This window comes from Gopherus evgoodei, chromosome 3, assembly GCF_007399415.2.
Source record: "Gopherus evgoodei ecotype Sinaloan lineage chromosome 3, rGopEvg1_v1.p, whole genome shotgun sequence".
NCBI lineage: Eukaryota > Metazoa > Chordata > Testudines > Testudinidae > Gopherus > Gopherus evgoodei.
Genome location: NC_044324.1, coordinates 14,011,172 through 14,033,003, shown reverse-complemented (window position 1 = coordinate 14,033,003; position 21,832 = coordinate 14,011,172). Strand labels below are relative to the sequence as shown.

General features: G+C 47.9%; 1 protein-coding gene across 1 annotated transcript in view; it reads left to right on the top strand.

The window, feature by feature from the left end:
- LOC115647667 (angiopoietin-related protein 7-like) overlaps positions 1-21,832 on the top strand; it is a 52,445-nt gene that overhangs the window by 15,268 nt on the left and 15,345 nt on the right. The window contains exons 2-3 of the mRNA XM_030554361.1: positions 9,355-9,577; positions 13,567-13,704. Of these exons, the coding sequence (XP_030410221.1) occupies positions 9,355-9,577; positions 13,567-13,704 (361 nt within the window). The remainder of the gene's footprint in view (positions 1-9,354; positions 9,578-13,566; positions 13,705-21,832) is intronic.

The window sequence follows — 21,832 nt, the reverse complement described above, 5'->3', positions numbered from 1 at the left end:
CAGTACTAACCTGTCTGTATGAGGATATAAAGATGTATCTCAGAGGAAGTATCTTTGGGATGGGCAGGAATGGTGTCTCTCGCCTCTGTTTGCCAGAAGCTGGGAATGGGCGACGGGATGGTTCACTTGATGATTGCCTGTTCTGTTCATTCCCTCTGGGGCACCTGGCATTGGTCACTGTCAGAAGACAGGATACTGGGCTAGATGGACCTTTGGTCTGACCCAGTGTGGCTATCCTTATGTCTGGCCTAGGGAGGAACAGAAAGTCCTGCCTTCACTGAGCTGGTCCATTGTTATGGGCATATATGTATTGGTGGTCCAGTAAAGTCTGCGGAATACTAATACCATGCTTTGTTGACAATAAACCCAGCTGGGTGCCTTCGTCCCTTAACGGATCTTGTGGTCATTGGGCGGTTTGCTCGAGGTCTGCTGTGCCAGCTGTCTGCGCAAGGCTGGGGGTGGCACACAAAAAACCCACACACATGCAGCCAAACATCTATCAACATCTAACCACAGTGATAACAAAAGCAGAGGACTAGAGTCAGGGGAGATAGATTCTTCATAAAAGTGAGGGAGTCATGAGGCCTTGCCCCCTCCATGGCCCTGCCCTGCCTCTTCCCCTGAGACCCCACTTCCTGGCCAAGCCAGAAGCCAGAGCCAGGCTGAGGAGCTGCGGACCCTCCACTGGCTTGGGGTTGGGGGGCCTGAGAGCAGTCCCTGGCCTGTGTCCCTGTCCCCTGGGTCCCTCACTCAGGGCAGGTGGAGGGTCTGTGGCGTCCCACAGCTGCCTGCGCGATTCTTTCCCCAACTCAGCTCCAGTTTTTGGCCTGGCCTGGGAGCAGGTCTTTGGGGGCCAAACAGCTGCAGCCGTGCCATGGTAAGAGCTACCCTGGATGGGGAATCCAGGGGGTGGGGACACAGGCTGGGGGCTGCTTTTGGCTCCCATCCTCACCCCGAGCATGAAGAAGGTCCATGGCTCCCCGCAGCTCCCCGGGCCACTCTTACCCAGCTGGGCTCCAGCCTCCAGCCCCGGTGGCGGATGGGACCTCGGGGAGGTGGGGGAAGAAGGCCCATGGTGAAAAGTGGAGGGGCCATGGCCCCTTGGCTCTGAGGGTGGATGTAATTTCAATGACAGCAGTGCCTTCTGGTGGACAAAGGGTGTAGGTGTAGCACAAGTGAATAAGGGTTTCCTTCCACTGCGAAGGACAAGATAAGTCAGAAGCGACAAAAAGTCCCTCGGCACCTTATAGACTAACAGACGTATTGGAGCATGAGCTTTCGTGGGTGAATACCCACTTCGTCAGACACATACGACTTCATGCGTATTCACCCACGAAAGCTCATGCTCCAGTACGTCTGTTAGTCTATAAGGTGCCACAGACATCTCTGTCGCTTTTTACAGATCCAGACTAACACAGCTACCCCTCTGATACAAGAGAAGTCAGATTCATGCAGGAGCTGCAGCTATCTAGGCTTTTTATTAGACCAGCTTCTGCTGGTGAGTGAGACCAGCTTTCGAGCTACACAGAGCTCTTCTTCAGCTGAGCGTGTCACAGCTAAATACAGGACCAAACAGATAGTTTAGCCAAGCAGTTAGCACATATTCTAAGGGGCCATTTGAAGTGCTGTGGCCTGTTAACTCCCTTAGAGTCATAGGACAAAAGGGGGGTTAGTGAGTTACAGATTGTTGTAATAAGCCATAAACCCAGAGTCTTCATTATGCCTGTCATGGAGTGTTGGGGAGTTAGAGCCCTGCACCCCCACTTCCTGTGATTTGCCGTGGCTCTCAGCCAGCCGGTAAAATGAAAGGTTTATTGGATGACAGAAACACAAACAGAGCTTGTAGGTACAACCAGGACCCCTCAGTCAAGTCCTTCTGGGGGGGCAGGGAGCTTAGAACCCAGTCCTGGACCTCCCTCTGTTTCCCCAGCCAGCTCCAAACTGAAACCCCCTCCAGCCATCTCACACTCCATCCCCCTGGTTCCTCCTTCAGCCTTTGTCCAGTTTCCCGGGCAGAAGGTGTCACCTGGCCCCAACCCCCTTCCTGGGCTCTCAAGTTACATGCTCAGGTATCTTCCCTCAAGGAAAGTCTCCCATCCCGCGCACAGTCCCTGTAAAACTCCCCTGCAACATTCCCAGGCCATACTCCCCACTCCCTGCTGCATCACACATGCTTTTCAGTGTCTAGGAAAGTCATGAATTTCAGCTCCCAGGTTGGTCTCTTGAATGTGTTGTGCAGGTTTCCTTTGAGGTTGAGGACTGAGAGGTCAGCTATAGAGTGATCGCGTTGTGAAAAGTGTTCACCCACGGGCAATAGTGCAGGGATTGTCTCGTTTCACCCACATAACTGTTATTGGGGCATTTAGTGCACTGAGTGAGATGCCAATCACAAGATGTAGTGTATGTGTCAGACCCATGGATCTTGATGGGTGTGGTGTGGGGGCTGTTGATCATTGTAGCGGTGGAGATATGCCTGCCAGTTTGGCATCTGTTGTTCTGGCAGGGTCTGGTGCCGGTTTGAGTTGGTGTGTCCTGGTCTGTGGGGAGCTTGCTTCTGATGATGAGCTTGGAGAGACTGAGGGGTTGTTTGAAGGCCAGAAGAGGGGGTTCGGGATAAGGTCCCTGTCGAGTATGAGCTATAGCTGTTTGATGATACCCCATATGGGTTCCAGTGTAGGGTGGTAGGTGGAGGGCCGGCTCCAGGCCCCAGCGCCCCAAACGCGTGCTTGGGGAGGCATGCTGCGGGGGGCGCTCTGCTGGTTGTCGGGAGGGCGGCAGGCGGCTTCGGTGGACGCATCTGCGGGAGATCCACCGGAGCCGCAGGACCGGCCAGCAGCAGAGCACCCCCCGCGGCGTGCCGCCGTGCTTGGGGCAGCAAAATGGCTAGAGCCGGCCCTGGATAGGTGACAACTAGTGGTGTGCAGTCAGAGGGAGGTTTATTTCTATGTTGAAGCAAAAAGAACAGGAGTACTTGTGACATCTTAGAGACTAACAAATTCATTTCAGCATAAGCTTTCGTGAGCTACAGCTCACTTCTTCAGATGCACAGAATGGAACACACAGACAGGAGATATTTATACATACAGAGAACATGAAAAGGTGGAAGTAGCCATACCAACAGGAAGAGTCTAATCAATTGAGATGAGTTATCCTCAGCAGGAGAAAAAAAAGAAACTTCTGAAGTGATAATTGAGATGACCCATAGAAGGTGTAAGGAGAACTTAACATGGGGAAATAGATTCAATTAGTGTAATGACCCAGCCATTCCCAGTCTCTGTTTAAGCCTGAGTTAATTGTATCTAATTTGCATATTAATTTGAGTTCAGCAGTCTCTCTTTGGAGTCTGTTTTTGAAGTTTTTTGTTGCAAAATTGCCACCTTCAAGTCTGTCACTGAGTGGTTAGAGAGGTTGAAGTATTCTCCTACTGGTTTTTGAATGTTATGATTCCTGATGTCAGATTTGTGTCCATTTATTCTTTTGCATAGAGACTGTCCGGTTTGGCCAATGTACATGGCAGAGGGGCATTGCTGGCACATGATGGCATATATCACATTAGTAGATGTGCAGGTGAATGAGTCCCTGATGGTGTGGCTGATGTGATTAGGTCCTATGATGGTGTCACTTGAATAGATATGTGGACAGAGCTGACATCAGGCTTTGTTGCAAGGATAGGTTCCCTCAGACAGAGATAAACACCTACCAGATCTCTATCAAGCATTCTTAAAACTACAATACCTACCTGCTGAAGTGAAAAAACAGATTGACAGAGCCAGAAGAGTACTAGAAGCCACCTACTACAGGGAAGGCCCAACAAAGAAAATAACAGAACGCCACTAGCCATTACCTACAGCCCCCAACTAAAACCTCTCCAGCGCATCATCAGAGATCTATAACCTATCCTTAAAGATGATCCCTCACTCTCACAGATCTTGGGAGACAGGCCAGTCCTCGCTTACAGACAGCCTCCCAACCTGAAGCAAATACTCACCAGCAACCGCACACCGTACAACATAAACACTAACCCAGGAATCTATCCTTGCAACAAAGCCCGATGTCAGCTCTGTCCACATATCTATTCAAGTGACACCATCATAGGACCTAATCACATCAGCCACACCATCAGGAGCTCGTTCGCCTGCACATCTACCAATGTGATATATGCCATCATGTGCCAGCAATGCCCCTCTGCCATGTACATTGGCCAAACTGGACAGTCTCTATGCAAAAGAATAAATGGACACAAATCTGACATCAGGAATCACAACATTCAACAACCAGTGGGAGAACACTTCAACCTTTCTAATCACTCAGTGACAGACTTGAAGGTGGCAATTTTGCAACAAAAAAACTTCAAAAACAGACTCCAAAGAGAGACTGCTGAACTCAAATTAATATGCAAATTAGATACAATTAACTCAGGCTTAAACAGAGACTGGGAATGGCTGGGTCATTACACTAATTGAATCTATTTCCCTATGTTAAGTTCTCCTCACACCTTCTATGGGTCATCTCAATTACCACTTCAGAAGTTTCTTTTTTTCTCCTGCTGAGGATAACTCATCTCAATTGATTAGACTCTTCCTCTTGGTATGGCTACTTCCACCTTTTCATGTTCTCTGTATGTATAAATATCTCCTGTCTGTGTGTTCTATTCTATGCATCAGAAGAAGTGAGCTGTAGCTCACGAAAGCTCATGCCGAAATAAATTTATATGTCTCTAAGGTGCCACAAGAACTCCTGTTCTTTTTGCGGATACAGACTAACACGGCTGTTACTCTGAAACCTATATTGAAGCAGGTTCTTTCAGGGTATTTGAATGGCCCATTCCATGATGTGATCTACTTCTCTGGTAGAGTGTCCTTGTTTGGTAAAGTGGTTTAGCATGTGTTAAGATGTATATCTCGGACTTTCTCCTCGGAGCATATTCTGTGGTATCTGAGGGCCTGGCTTTAGATAACAGACTGCTTGGTGTGTTTGGGGTGGTTACTGGATCTATGAAGCTAGGTGTGGTGATCTATGGGTTTCTTGTAGGGTTCCAGGATCCTTTCAAGATCCATGGTTCCTGCACATGCCAGTCACCACATGTGGTGTATCTCAGCCAGTGCACTAAATGCCCGAACAACAACTATGTGGGTGAAACCAGACAATCCCTACGCTCTCAAACAAACTCACTCAGGAAAATGATAAAAGAACATTTGATGAACAACTCCAGGTGACCAAGTGCTGCTTTCCATGCATCACTGATGGGTGTGTTTCTTGGTCAAATCAAAGTCTTTGTAACAGGTTTGCATATCAAGAAGTCCCATTCGCAGACTTCGGGCATGGGTAACTGTTGATATAAGTCACAAGAATCACAGGAGCAGGAGGGGGTGATCGTGGGGAGTAGAGAACACAGGCAGGCCTAGTACTTGCTGTTACTCATTGGTAAGGCGACACATAAGAACGGCCACACTGGGTCAGACCAATGGTCCATCTAGCCCAGTGTCCAGTCTTCCGACTGTGGCCAATGCCAGGTGCAGCAGAGGGAATGAACAGACCAGGGAATCATCAAGTGATCCATCCCCTGTTGCCCATTCCCAGCTTCCGGCAAACAGAGACTAGGAACACCATCCCTGCCCGTCCTGGCTAATAGCCACTGATGGACCTATCCTCCATGAACTTATCTAGTTCCTTTTTTAACCCTGTTATAGGCTTGGCCTTCACAACATCCTCAGGCAAGGAGTTCCACAGGATATCTGTGCGCTGCGTGAAGAAGAACTTCCTTTTATTTGTTTTAAACCTGCTGCCTATTCATTTCATTTGGTGACCCCTAGTTCTTGTGTTATGTGAAAGGATAAATGTCACTTCCTTATTTACTTTCTCCACACCAGTCATGATTTTATAGACCTCCATCTTATCCCGCATTAGTTGCCTCTTTTCCAAGCTGAAATGTCCCAGTCTTATTAATCTCTCCTTATATGGAAGCTGTTCCATACCCCTAATCATTTTAGCTGCCCTTTTTGGAACCTTTTCCAATTCCAATATATCTTCTTTGAGATAGGGCAACTGCATCTGCACGTGGTATTGAAGATGTGGACGTTCCATAGATTTCTATAGAGGCAATATGATATTTTTCTGTCACCGCATATCCAAGTGCCTCTTAGCATCATTATTCCTTCCAAACCCAATGCTCTAAGGTCCTGAATACTGTCAGCTGTCATTGATGTCAATGTGCATTGAAAGCACTTTGCATCTTCCAGGACTGGACCCATAGGAGATTGCCCTAGGAATATCCACTAGGCAGCTGATGGACGTCAGCAATGGATGCAGCCAGACACAGCTTAGCTGCAAGTTCAAACAAGAACATACCGTACTGAGCACTGTTTCAGTACCCAGTTAAAACAAGCTCCAAGAAAGTCTGATTGATGCGGTGTTAAAAATAGTGGTTGCTGCAGCATCCTTGTCTATACTAGAGCTCCCAACATTATGAAACACTGATGCAGGTGCATTACGAGGCCAGCTCCTGATGGAGATTGGAAGCGAGCTCACTGAAGCTCGCATGGGGGTGATGGAGGTAAATTGGGAAAACAACTGGACACGATGCCAGAGGTTATATTAGCTCCCTTGATTGGGGTGGTATATCTGCCAGTCATTACCCAAGTTCATAATGAGGGGTCTGGCTACAGCTTTGAGCAGTGTAGCCTACTGGATTGAGCACGGGACTCAGACTCAGATGACCTTAGATCCAGTCTCAGCTCTGCTGGGTGATCTTGAGCAAGTTAATTTCACCTCTCTGTGCCTCAGTTTCCCCATTTGTAAAATGGGGGTGGTGATACTGACCTCCTTCATAAAGTGCTTGAGATCTAGAGATGAAATATATAAGGGCTTGGTATTATTATTGTTATGAGCTGAGTGAAACCTTGTTGGGGTTGAGCTAAAATCCCATTGAGATAGATAGGTGTGAACTCACCCTTCAATTAACATATCTGTAAGTATGAGCCACCAACTGAGACAAAAGATGTGTGCGAACCCGCCCAGGAGCTTTTGGCTTAGTGTTGTTTTGGGTAGGTGGGGGGAGGGGAAGAAAAGAGCGAATATACCGAAACTGAGAACAGACAAGAACAGAGAGGCAGAAGCAAAAGGCAAGAAAGCCCAGCAGTAGCCTGTGAGCGCAGTGTGGCCCCGGAAAAAGCCAGTGAGAGCATTTGGGTCTGTTGGCTAAAGAGGCTTGGGGCTGAAGGCTAACAAATTGCTCTGCTCGTTCTTGGATCCTTCTAGCTAAGACACAGCTCTGTGTCTGTTCTTCGTAAATAAACAAATCTGCATCAGAGAAACACCTCTGACTAGCTTCTACTCCAGTTGCAACAAGCTACTAGATCCCAAACATCTGGCTAGCGGCTCAGGCCGAAAGCAATAACATTATTGAGTCAGAGAATCACAGACCAGAGGGTTAGAAGGGGACTGCAAGGGTCATCTGGTCTAACCCCTGCCAAGACACAGGATTTGTTGTGTCTAAACCATTCAAGGCAGATGGCTCCAGCCTCCATTTGAAAACATCCAGTGGAGGAGCTTCCACAACCTCCCCAGGCGTCTGCTCCATTGTCCTGCTGGTCTCACAGTGTGGGAGTTTTTCCTGAGATTTAATCTAAATCTGCTATGCTGGCATTTGATCCCATTGCCTCTTGCCCTGTCCTCTGTGGCAAGAGAGAACAGCTTTTCTCCATCTTTTCTATGAGAGCTTTTAAAATATTTAAAGACTGCTATCATCTCCTCTTCTCCAAACTCAACATACTCAGATCCGTCAGCCTTTGCTCGTATGTCTTGCCCTCCATCCCTCTGATCATCTTTGTCACTCGCCTCTGGATCCTTTCCAGTGTCTCTCCACCCTTTCTATACATTGGTGACCAAAACTGGACCCAGTACTTCAGCTAAGGCCTAACCAGAGCTGAGTAGAGCGGTACTATCAACTCCTGTGACTTGCATGTTATGCCTCTGTTAATGCAACCTAAAATTGTGTTTCCTTTTTTTGCAACAGCATCGCGTTGCTTACTCATTTTGAGTTGTGATCCAGCACGACGCCCAGATCCTTCTCAGCAGTGCTGCTGACAAATCAGTTATCCCCCATTCTGTATTTGTGCATTTGGTTTTCCTTCCTAATGTGTAGCACCCTACCATAGGCACCAACTTTCTCTGGCACTGGTGAGTGCCTGTGCCCCCACCGCCCCTGGCCCGGCCCCCATTCCAACCCCATCCCCAAAGTCCCCACCCTAACTCCATCCCCTCCCTGCCACTACTGGATCCCTTCCCCAAATCCCCGCCCTGGCCCTGCCTCTTCCCCCAGCATGCCGCGTTTCCACTCCCCGCCCCCCTGCCCTGCGAATCGGCTGTTTCGCAGCGCAAGCACTGGGAGGAAGGAGGGAGAAGCAGGACATGGCAGCGTGCTCATGGAGGAAAGCTGGAGTGGGGGGTGGGGAGCTGCCAGTGGGTGCTGAGCACCCACCAATTTTTTTCCGTGGGTGCTCCAGCCCCGGAGCACTCACAGAGTCGGCGCCTATGCACCCTACATTTTACTTTGTTGAATTTCATTTTGTTGTCTATAGCCCAGTTCTCCAATTTATCAAGATCCCTCTGAATCTTAGCTCTATCCTCCCAAGTATTGGCAACCCCCTATAGCTTTTTGTCATCTGCAAACGTGATCAGTCTGTTCTCTAGTCCTACATCCAGGGCATTAATAAAGATGTTGAACAACACTAGACCCAGAACAGATCCCTGTGGAACCCCACTTGAAACCTCCCTCCAATCTGACATCATTCCATGAATAAGGAGCAAAGAGTCCTGTGGCACCTTATAGACTAACAGACATTTTGGAGCATGAGCTTTCGTGGGTGAATACCCACTTCGTCGGATACAATTCCATGAATAGTAACTCTCTATGGTTGCTTAACCAATTATGTATCCACTTAATGGTAGTTCCACCCCTGCATTTCTCTAGATTACTGATCAGATTACTATTAGTGTTCCTGGCAGCTTCTTTCTGAAGACCCAGTAGCAGCTGTGGCCGGGATGGCTGTTTCCATCGCTGTCTGGCCAGGGGTGAACAGGATGTGTTGTCACTTAGAGAACAGGATGCTACCTGGGGCTGCCCCTTAGCTCTGTTTAGAAGGCTGGTGCAGAACGCACCTGCCACTGACCAGGATCACATTCCCTGCTGTTCTCAGCTCCGCACTGGGAGGAAGGGGGGAGAAGCTGTCAGCTGGTTTCCAGTCCACTGGCCCACGTCCTTTGCACTGTTATCTCCTATGACATCCCCCACTAAGCTGAACCCTCCACACTGGCAGCAGCTAATGCTCCTTTGGTTTCTTGGCTCCCCTGAAGCATGAGGAGAAGAACAGCCGGAACTCCACGGTGGAGCAGCGGGTCCAGGAGCTGGAGCAGCATTACAACGAGGCCAGCACGCTACAGCACATCCAAGCCACGCTGCTCTACGACATGCAGGCCCAGATCCACAACATCTCCCTGCTGACTGAGTGGGTTCGGCGCAATCCCGGCTGCCTCGTTCCTGCCGAGATGAGGTCGCTGCAGGAGATGCACCATCCAGGTGATGGGGACACCCGGGATGGGCTGGGGGTGAGGGGCTAGAATCCAGACTAGACACCTGATCTAGCTAACAATAGCAGTGAAATAACAATAGCAGTGAAAGCTGGGGCAGAATGGGCAGCAGCATGAGCTGTACAACCCCGTCCTGGGTAGGTACTTGAGCGGCTGGCCTGAGCTGTCGAGCTGATGCAGCTTCACTGCTGCTGGTGCCAGAGCTAGTTAGCACAATGAAAGCTAGCTCAGGAATGGCTACATGTGTTGTAGTCATACCTCCAGTTGCAGTGCAGAGATGAGAGGGAACCTTCCCCTGTATGAGGAAGAGGGGTGAAAGGCCCAAATAATTTTGATTGGGAGGAAGCAAGGCCATCTTTTGGTTATGTAGCTGTACCATGCTCAGCACAATGAGAGATCGGGCCTGTTGCCTTAAATGCCAATAGTAAAAAATAAGACTAGACGATGTCGTTGCATTTCATGGCCTTTCACTCCGTTTTTAGGCCAAACGTTTCACAATTAGATTTTGAGTGTCCAATTTGAGGCCCTCCTGGGCTGTGATTGTCAGAATTACTGAGCACCTGCGGAACCGACAGGCTGCATCTGGAGCTTCATATTCTCAGAGCCTCTGAAAAGACGACCCTGAAGTCTTCTTGATGCTGGCAATAAGCCCACACTATGTGGCAGGAGGCAGGTGTCCCGAGCCCCTCGTGCCCAATGTGCCACAATTAGAGCTGGCCCAAAAAGTTGAACTAATTTTCATGGACAATTTTTCTCTCTTCTTGAAATTTTTCCATTTTTTTTCATTGAAAAAATGAAAGTTTTTGGTTTAAAAAAAATCATTTTGAGTACAATTTTTGAAAATCCAAACCGATTCTTTTTTAGCAAAACCTGAGGTGTTTTTTTGTTTTTTTTTTTAAACCAAGAACTGACTTTTTTTTAGCAAAAGGTTTTCGGTTTGTTTTTGTTTTTTTAGAAAAAGAGGAAAATTTCAACCAAAACTAAAAAATGCTCAGTTTGGTCAAAAACTCATTTTTCACCGAAAAGTTGTTGGGATTAAAACATTTCTGCCAGCTCCTCACCACTGCCCCACCTGGAGCGCTCAGCTCTAGAAGTCAGACAGACACGCTGATCTGGTTTTTTGGTTGTTCAGTTCTTTGCCTTTGTCGTAAGACTGAAAGGGATGCAGGACGGTGGTTTCTGAGATGTGGCTACTTATCCAGTAAGAAGCAGGCTGAGCCCAAAGACATGTTCTACACACGCTGATCAACAGGCCTTCTTTGTTAATGCCTTTCACCTATCAAGCTGAATCCGATTTGAGCCAGAGATGTTGGGAGGAAAGGCGCATTAGCTGGTTACTGAGCTTATGAGCCAACCACCATCCTTGTTTTAACTGAAGCCGGTTCTCTCAGCCTTAGATACCATGATGGCTTGGCTCCATTTCCTCTACCCACCAGGTACACATAAATAATTTATCTAAGGAAGAGTAAATGGCCTGCTGGAAAAAGGAGACCTGGTGCTGGTGGTAATGCCCTCACTAGGCAGCAGAAACTAGACCCAGAGTGTCTCCCCTGTGAGATTTCCTTACATGCTATTCTCACACGGTTCCCTTTAGCAACGTTGCTGGATCAGCTGGCCAGAAATAGTCCAAAGGAACTCAGAGATCAGTCCCCAAACAGTGGCCTTGATTGGGTGCTTCTCCAGTCTGTCCCCACTTCCCACAACCAATGGGAGACCTCAAAGCAAATGGGCACTCTAATTGGTGACTTGGAATGTTGAAACGCCCATTCCTCCCTTCCCAATGTACTTTCATTGGTTGCCAGAGCTGTGACCTCATCCCTCGCTCTTCCCCCATGGGAAAGAAACGGCAATTCACTCTTTATAACCCTTTCAATCCCACAAACTGGGCAATGCTTCTGGTTTGGTGTTAGGGTCAGCTGGGCTTTGGCCTGGTGTAGTGTGGATAAGAGGAAGTTTATCTCTAGTTTATCTCTCTCATTAGTCCCCTGTTCCTTCCACCTTACTCTGCAAAGCTCTTTAGGGAATTTGTGTGCGTGGGAATTGTTCTCACTGATGATCTTCCTCAGCTTTCACTCAGTCTTTCCTCAGGCAAACCCTCTTTGGGTATGTCAACACTGGAGTGTAGACACGAGCTCTGACACATCTTGTGTCCCAACACCCTGGCGGGAGGCAGGGGCGCTGGAATAGGGGAGGCTAGGGGGCCATGGTCCTCCTGCTTTTTACCGGCCATAAGGACAAGCGACAGATGGGAGGGGAAAGGGCCTGGGGGGGGAAGGGGCGGTGTGGGGGTGGGCCTTAGAGGAAGGGGCAGTGTGAGGGTGGGGTCTCAGGGGAAGGGACGGCGCAGGGGCGGAGGCTCAGGGAAAAGGGGTGGTATGGGGGAGGGGCCTCAGGGGAAGGGGTGGTGCAAGGTTGGGGCCTCAGGGGGAAGGGGTGAAACAGGGGGTGGGGCCATGGTTTGGGTGCTGTTAGGAAGCTTCCACGGCCCCTGAGGCGTGACTAAGGATGCTAGAGTTTGGCTACTTGTCCATACTCCTTTAAGCTAAGAGTATCAAAGCCTAGCAATGTAAGGTGCATTATGGGAGGTTTGACACCTTTCTCTGAAACATCCAGCACCAGCCACCTTTGGAGAATGGAAACAGGGACTAGATCATTCAGTCTCAGTGTCGGAAGGGAAGAGCCCAGCAGAACTTCGGGCTCAGCAAAACTCTTACCATTTCCACCTTAACTTAAACGGCAAAGAAGCTTTAATTTAAAAACAATGAATGTGTCATTCTAACAACTGCATGGAGGTCTGCGCTAGTCGAGATGGGCCTGAGCTGTGAATTTTATATCCAGAATCAGCTGTGAATCCAATCTGCCCAAGCTGAGTGGTTTCCACTTCCAGCTCAGAGGCAGTTCCTAGCCACACAGTTCTGGTTAGCATCCAGATTTGATTCCAAATGTCCTGAAATTGTGGTTGAGTGTGGATCCAGCGTTCTGGTTCAAACTCTCTTCCCCTGTGCTCTTTGCAATGGATAGAGGTTTGTCTGTGAAAATCAGTCTTACCCCCATTTTGGGATGCCCTGAGGGATAAAATAAAATGAAATAAATGCCAAGGAACTACCCCTCAGTCCATGAGGAATCTCAGAACTTAGATTTTGCCAGAGTAAAACGGAGCTCATACCTCAAAAGTCTTAAGCTCTGATCTACATCTGGAACTCAAAATTTTTGGTTGAGTTCTAAACTCAGCTGAACAAGTCCTCCCTTCAGGGATGGCTCCAGGCACCAGCTGAGCAAGCTCGTGCTTGGGGTGGCAGATTCCAAGGGGCGGCATTCCGCCCAAACCATTTTTTTTCCTTTTTCTTTATGGTTTGCCGCTCTGGCTGCCCTGAAGATGGGAGCGACCTGCAGCAAACTCGGCAGGGCGGCGCACGTCCTTCCCTCCCAGATGACCAGAGCGGCACAGAGCCCTCCTGGCAGGCGGCGTGGTGGAAGGGGCCACGTGGAGAGCCCCCCGCTGAAGTGCTGGCCACCCCCCTTCTCTCTCTCCCACCCGCTCCCTTCCCTTCCCTTTCCCCCCGCTAGACCGGTCGCGCACTCAGCTGCACATCTGCAGCACAGGGAGTCCCCCTGTACCCTGGCTTCAGCAGCCTGGAAGTTGTTGTTTTTTTCGTCCTTTGCCGCTCCAGCCGCCCTGCGGGTTTTTTTTCTGCTTTGCTGCTCCGGCCGCCCCACAGGTTGGTGTGTGTGTGTGTGTGTGTGTGTGTGTGTGCATGCACGTGCGCTCCGGCCGCCCCACAGGTTGGTGTGTGTGTGTGTGTGCACGCGCTTCGGCTGCCCCATGGGTTTTTTTTGTTTGTTTGGTTGTTTTTTTTGGTTTGTCAGCCCCCCCCCCCGATTTTTTTTTTTGCTTGGGGCAGCAAAAAAGCCAGCGCCGGCCCTGCCTCCCTTCTATGAGCTAAATATTAAACTGTGTCTCTCTGTTTCCTGTCTTAGACGTGAAGCACGCAAAGAACTGCCCAATAGACTGTGCTTCCATTTACTACAACGGGATCCGGAGGTCTGGAGTCTACAGCATTATGCCCTCCGTTGGTGGGATGCCTATAGAAGTGCTGTGTGAAATGGACACGGAAGGTATAGTAAGAAGCGACCGCATGCCTGAACGTCTTTTCTCACAAGGCTCAGGCAGGGCCCAAGGCACAGCTTCAGACTTCTATGTATTCTGGATATGTACCTAGAACACACAACACCGTAGTACCTAGGCACAAGCTTCCTCATAGAGATTAAAGCAGCAGAGTCCTGTGGCACCTTATAGACTAACAGACGTTTTGGAGCATGAGCTTTCGTGGGTGAATACCCACTTCGTCGGATGCATATTCACCCACAAAAGCTCATGCTCCAATACATCTGTTAGTCTATAAGGTGCCACAGGACTCTTTGCTGCTTTTACAGATCCAGACTAACACGGCTACCCTCTGATACTCATAGAGATAGTCTCACCTACTGGAGTTCTGGAAGGCCAGCTATGGGAACCCCAGTTGAAGTGTCTCAGTGAGCTGCAGTGATGGAGCCAGTGCTTCTAGCCCCCAGGACCTATTCAAGCAAGGATGCATTCTCCATCTTGGTGCAGCTCATGCTGGAAGAGCTCATGGTGTTTGTTCTCTTGGAGTCTAGTGCCTGGGTTAAGCGGGGGAAGGATAGTGTCACACTTTCAGGGTAACTGCACCTGTATTTCCTGTCTGGTTTCAGGCTTCCAGGCGTCATCTTTCTTGGGCAGAAACCTGCATCTCTCCCCCCTGATCAGGGTTTTTAAGGCTGCACAGCTGTTTGCCTTTTAAGAACAGGTTAGACAAACACCTGTCAAGAATGATCTAGTTATTACTTCACCCTGCTTGAGTGCAGGGGACTGGACTAGATGACCTATCAAGGTCCCTTCCAGTCCTACGCTTCTATGATTCTGTGATTCAATTATTCTATACACTGGCATATCCCCAGCAAGCCAGACTGCCTCATGCTTTCTCTCGGCAGACAATGGCAGGGTACATTTATTTTAAGGACAGAAAAGAATACTGAAAAAAACATATAAAACAATAAAAGTCCCTGCACACGTACTAAAGACTCATGCACCAGGACTCACCCATCAGTCTCAGGGGGCCCTAGTAGGCCAAAGACTTTCCAATCTTTCAGCAAGAGTTGAGGTTCCCCTAAAGCCCAAGATCTGTCTGCTTGTCGAATCAAAGGAAGACCCCAAACTCAGCCTTTATATCTCAAGTTCTTTCTTTGCCCCGACCTCTCCGCTGGGACTGGCCTAAATCAATATATGCAAACCACCCCAGGAGAATTTGTCTCTGGAGCTGCGTACAATCTCCGAGACTGTAGTAACTGCTCCCCGTTGTTTTCAGTCCCTTCGCCTATGGAGTTGCATGCAGTCCTGGGCACACAATGATCCATTCATAAACTGAGAATCCTAGAAATGTAGAGCTGGAAGGGACCTTGAGAGGTCATCAAATCCAGTCCCCTGTGCAGGGCAGAGGGACCAAGTAGACCTAGACCATCCCTGGCAGGGATTTGTCCAACCTGTTTTTAAAACAACTTCAGTGACGGGCATCCTACAATCTCTCTGGGAAGCCTGTTCCAGAGCTTAATTAGCCCTATAGTTAGGAAGTTTTTCCTAATATCAAACTTAAATCTCCCTTGCTGCAGATTCAGCCCAGATTCTTTTCCTACCTTCAGTGGGCATGGAGAACAACTGATCACCTCCACTTTACAACGGACCTTCCCATATTTGAAGACTGTTACCATGTCTGCCCCCCAGTCTTCTTTTTTCAAGACTAAACAGGCCCAGTTTTTTCAACCTTTCCTCATGGTTCAGATTCTCTAAACCACTGATCATTTTAGTTGCACTTCTCAGGACTCCCTCCAATTTGTCCACACCTTTCTTTAAGATTGGCGTGCAGACTTGGACACAGTACGGCAGCTGAGTAGAGCTGGCACCATTGCCTCCTGTGTCTTACATACAGGGCCGAATTAACGCAAGGGCTTTAAGGGCTGCAGCCCAGGGGCCCTGGGCTAAGGGGGGCCCGGCACAGCAGGACTCAGACAGGCTGCCTGCATGCTATGGCCACATGCCTCTCCTGGAAGCAGCCAGCTGCTGGCACGTCTCTGTGGCCCCCGTTGGGAGAGGCAGGTGGCTCCATGTGCTGCCCCCACCCCCAGCACCATCCCCATAGCTCCCATTGGCCGGTTCCTGGCCAATGGGAGCTGTGGGGGTGGTGTTTGTGGGGACAGGCAGCACACGGAGACATGCTGTCCCTCTTTCCCCCAGGAGCACTCAAAGATGTTTCAGCAGCCAGCTGCTTCCGGGAGTGGTGTGGGGCCACGGCATGCAGGCAGCCTGCCTGAGCTCTGCTGTGCCGCTGGCTGGGAGCTGCCTGTAGTAAGTGCCTCCCGGCCAGAGCCTACACCTCACACTCCATCCTGTACCTCAACCCTCTGCCCCAGGTCAGAATCCCTTCCTGCACCAAACTCCCTCCAAGAGCCTGCATTCCTCACCCTCTCCTGCACCCCACACTCTGCCCCAGGCTGGATCCCGTCCTGCTCCCAAATTCCCTCTCAGAGAGAAACTAATATAACAGCTGTTCTAAAGTAAGACGTAGGCTATTTTGAATTAACTGGACTATATTCTACGGGTTTTAAGACTGAAATGTAACCACAGAATGGCTTTATGTTAATTAAAAGACAAATTTAATATAGTGTTAATAGCCTCAATGCCATAATTGTGATCATTTTGTTTTAAATTAGGAAAAAGATTTGTATACAGAGGCCCCACAAAATCAAATAGCCCCAGGCCCACAGGAGAGTCAGTCGAGCTTGCTTACATGTGCCACTCCTGTTAATACATCCCAGAATGATATTAGCCTTTCTCACAACTGCATCCTATTGTTACTCATATTCAGTTTGCGACCCATTACAGTATCTCCGAGAAAACCTGCATGCGGTCGCTGTATCTGTCCTAGACAGCACAGTCTCACCCATTAGTGACTCAGAGGTAAGCAGAAAGGACGCCATTGGTAGCCACCGGAGACCCCTCCTTTAAGCTGCAGTGATTGGACTGCTGCCGAACTGAGATTCTCTAGAAGAGACATGCTTCATGCAGTGTGGTTTCTGCTACATGCATATCTGTGGGGCTGTGGAGCCAATACGTAATAACACCAACACGCTGGACTCTCCAGTCGATTTCATTCCTAAAAGGCGTCTTTCTTTAAATTTATCAGCTGGATTCTGCCCTCGGTCATGCCAGCATAAATGAGGAGTAACTCTGTTGCCATCAGAACTGGTGCAGGACAGATCAGACTCAGTCTCTGCTATCTATAAACCTCTCCACTGATACACATTGCAGAGTTATCTCGGCTGCAGAACCAGCAGAATAACTTTCCTCTGGGGGCTAGGGGTGCAAGTGTGACTTTATTGATATAAACTGGGACCATATAGAACATAGGTTGCAACCAAGGTCCTGTAGTGGCACCAAATCCTAGTGTCTAAGACCAGGTTACGGATTACTGGTTATGATTATGCTGTCTGTATGTCTGGATCATTTTGGTAGTTGAAGTTATGAATGTTGGCTGTATGTTGTCTGTATTTCAAACTTGTGTTGTGTTACTGGGAAAGATCCCAGACAAGTTGGTGTCAGCTCTCTTTAGCCTGCTTGATGGCCCATTAAGGACCATCACCTACACAATTGTCCCATGGAGAGAAGGCAGTTACGCCCTGTGACTCAGCAGGGTGTGCAGAAACTGGCCCATGTGACTGCAAACTCCATTTTGCTGTCACTTTCCACAGCAGGAACAAAGGAGTGTTCTTACACCTGGAAAAGCCTATATAAGGCGGAGGCCTCATCTCCATTTGGTCTTCAATCCTGCTTCTTACCTCTTGAGGGACTTTGCTACAAACAGAAGCTCTGCACAAAGGACTGAATGACCCATCCCAGCTGGGGATGTTCTCCAGAGACTTGATTTGATCCTGCAGTTTACTCCATCACTGCTACAAGCCTGAACTAAGAGCTTTGCCATCACTGTATGTAATTGATTCCATTTAACCAATTCTAGCTCTCATCTCTATCTTTTTCCTTTTATGAATAAACCCTTTAGATTTTAGATTCTAAAGGACTGGCAACAGCGTGATTTGTGGGTAAGATCTGATGTGTATATTGACCTGGGTCTGGGGCTTGGTCCTTTGGGATCGAGAGAACATTTTTCTTTTACTGAGGTGTTGGTTTTCATAACCATTCATCCCAGGACGGGTGGCACTGGTGGTGATACTGGGAGACTGGAGTGTCTAAGGAAATTGCTTGTGTGACTTGTGGTTAGCCAGTGGGGTGAAACCAAAGTCCTCTCTGTCTGGCTGGTTTGGTTTGCCTTAGAGGTGGAAAAACCCCAGCCTTGGGCTGTGACTGCCCTGTTTGAGCAATTGGTCCTGAATTGGCACTCTCATTTGTGTCCTGCCAGAACCGCAACGTCACAGTGATGTAGTCGGCAGGATCCACAGAACCAGGTCAATTAAGCTTTGGGTCAGAACCCCACACCATCCAAATTTGAAATTTGGGATTGAGAGTTTGGTTGGTTAAAAATCAGTGACCATGAGCCAGAAAGCATCAGCAAAAGCAACGAAACTGCAAGCCCTGATGGACAGCCTGCAGTTTAAACATGAGCAAAAACTAGCAGAAATTCGAATGAAAGAGAAGGAAGCCTTGGCCCAGCTGGAGAAAGAGGCTGCTGAAAGAAAGAAGGAGGCTGAGGAGAGAGAAGAAAAAGCTCGTAAGGGGCGTCTAGAGCTACTGGCTGCTGAGGAGAAAATTCAACAAATGCGACAAGAAACTGCTAGACTTCGGCTCCAAGTCAAAAAAGCAAGGGAAGAACAGCAGAATCTGTATCCTCTTGACTATCCAGTTTATAACTATGTTGATATGTGGTATTACTCTGGGCAGTTTTCTGTGTCTAACCAGTTTTGCTATGGCCAGGGAGAGGGGGAGTCTAACCTTGTGGGTAATAGCTGTTTGTCTGTTCAAGAAAGCAGTATGTCTGTGAATGGAGTTTCTGAATATCTGTCTGATGTCTCAGAAATGAATCTGGAGTTAGATCAAAAGCAAAAAGATCTCACTGGGGAGGAAAATGTTTCTCAGGAGCAGATTCAAGTAAATGGTCGGGTGGAAGCTGTAACCGAGGAAGGAAAGGGTAGATTTGTGATGGGTGATGAATTGGTGGCTAGTACAGCTTGTAAAAGTGAACCTGAAATGGGTAACTGTGATTTGCTGGAAGTTGCTCAGTGTAGTGAAAAAAGCAGCAGCTTATCTGTTGGGAGTGGCAATGTGCCTGGTAGGGAAAGTCTGGATGAGCCTAGGCAGCCTTGTGAGCTGATGGCTTTGTCTAGTCAGCAGTTTGGGAAGACAAGGATAGTGGAAGATGAGTGTCCCTATCCCTTACCTGTTTCCTGTGTGGAGAAGTGTGACAGTGAAGGAAATGTGCCTGTGTCTGTCAGGGGTATTGACTTGCCTATGGAGGAAGCTACCCTGGTCTCCAAGCAGTTGTCTGTGAACAGCCCTGTGTGCTGGGACAAGGGAAAGGAAATCCCAAGCTGTGTGTCTGGTTAAGGAGAATGTGTCTCCGGCTCTTCTGTGTCTGTGCAGCAGACAGAAGGTGCCTTTCAGCCTGTGATGGTTGAGGGTGATTCAGTTGTCTCAGAGTTGGTTGTAAATACAGCTAAAGCCCAGGAAGGGAATGGTCCTAAGTTTGTGTCTGCTGGGGAGAATGGTACTGTAACTAGGGTGCATCCAGTTAGTGTCATAGCAGAATCCCAGAGACCAGACAATTCTGGTGCTTGTAATTTGCCAGTTGCTAATGTGTGGTTGGAAAAGAGTGTAGCAACTCTGTCTAATCAGGGTGATACCCTAGCCAGGGCACAAGGAGAGCAAAAAGGTGATTTAATTGTGTTACCTACTGACAGTTTGACAACGTGTAGCAAGAAGGAAAAGATTCCTGAACCTGTTCATGGCCAAGGGAAGGAGAAGGCTTCCAGCCTGTTAGCTGGAAAGTCTATAGGTTTGCCTGAAAGGGGATTGTGTAGGAATCTGCCTGATGGGCCAGAGGTGATTCTGGATGTAAGTGAAACCCAGAAAGAGTCTGTGGGGGCTCAGAGAAGTGTTCCTTTAGAGCAAGCCCTAGGTGAAGAGGGTAAGGGCAGAATTTCTGAGAGGGGGAATTGCTGCTTAGAAAAGCTCATAAGGAAAGGAACCCTCCTGGTAACCTGTGCAAGCAGTTTACTGCAACTGAAGGGTGTGAAAGTGATTTGAATGGATCCTCTGACTTTCCTTTTGAAAAATCCAGTGTGGATAGCTTTGAGACGGTCTCAGATGGAGTAAAAGTTGTTAAGGAATTTAAACAGCCCTATGACCAAGTGCCTGGGTTTGGACAGCTTGTTGGAAAGACAATGGTGTTGGAACAGGAATGTCTCCATGCTAATTCTGTAATGAGCAGCCTGTGCTTCAGGATCTGAGAACAGATTGAGTTACTGATGTTTCAAAGCAGAATAGTTTTATGGATAAAGGCTTGAGGATGCAGGGGAGAGCAAGTAAACTCTCACTCTCAGATCCTTTGGATTTGTGTGGTATCTCTGTAAGACAGAGTCCAGCCTTGGAATTGGTAGCAGCTAAGAAATTGAAAGCTGGTGTTTGTGTTAATGCAAATTACCTGGCTGGCAGGGAGAAAAAAGACTTGCTAATAGCTGTTAGCACAGGGAGCCCACCCCATCAGCCAGTGAATGTGGTTAAGCAAGAGGAATCAGGTTTGATCCTGCAGGATAAGGAGAAAAGAGAAAACTGAATTTTGCAAAGGGAAGCCAAAAGTTAACCCTAAAATTCCCAAACTCCATTGGTATTAATTCAAGGGTGTGGCATGACAAACATGATTAAAGATGGATACTTGCAATGAATTTGTTGTTATTGCTAATGGTGATTTTTGTAACTAATGTGTTGCTATTACCAAGAATTGTAAGAATGTACAATGTGCCCAATCCTTTGGAAAGTCCCTTGAACGTGTTGAAAGCAGTACATGAGAACACACTTTATGTTAAAAGGTCTTGCTATACTAATGTTTCACAGTTAATGCCTGTAAACAGTATTGAAACTTTTCACAGGGGAAAAGACATTCCAGACCTGATGTGCACTAGGAAAGGGGAAACTGAGGCACACTACCATATTGATTGCATGGCTAAATGCCAAGATTCCTCTACTGTAAACAGCATTAATATCTATGTTGATTTGATGTTAATTGGGTTCCAAACATTTGCCAGAGCTTGTATAGATAAAAGAGCTAGTTTCTTTAGCTCTTGGGAAAATCATATGAAAGATACAGGAATCCTGCTGCAAGAGCAGATCCAATCCACTGTTGTTCAAACTAAGTTTTACCTTAAGTTTGTAAAAAGATTCAATCATGTTATTGAACATGACTTTGATAAACCATTTCTGTTATACACTGTTATGGCTTCTAACCCAACACTAGCTGTAGTGAGACAGACCCAGGGATGGGGAGCTTTTGGGATGCAGTCAGTGATGTCTGTGTCATCCCTTCCTGCATCAATTTTGCGTTGGGGGTGTGACGTTATTGATATAAACTGAGACCATATAGAACATGGGTTGCAACCAAGGTCCTGTAGTGGCACCAAATCCTAGGTAAAGGGGGTCATATAAGGTGTCCAAGACCAGGTTACGGATTACTGGTTATGATTATGCTGTCTGTATGTCTGTATCATTTTGTAGTTGAAGTTATGAATATTGGCTGTATGCTGTCTGTATTTCAAACGTGTGTTGTGTTACTGGGAAAGATCCCAGACACATTGTACATTCTTACAATTCTTGATAACAGCAACACATTACTTACAAAAATCACCATTAGCAATAACCACAAATTTATTACAATCATGTTTGTTATGCCACACCTTTGGATTAATACCATTAGAGTTTGAGGATTTTAGGGTTAACATTTGGCTTTCCTTTGCAAAATTTAGTTTTCTCTTTTCTCCTTGCCCTGCAGGATTAAACCCTGATTCCTCTTGCTTAACCAAATTAACTGGCTGATGGGGTGGGCTCTCTTTGCTAACAGCTATTAGCAAGTCTTCCTTCTCCCTGCCAGTCAGGTAATTTGCATCAACATAAACACTAGCTTTTAATTTCTTAGCTGCTACCAATTCCAAGGCTGGACTCTGTCTTACA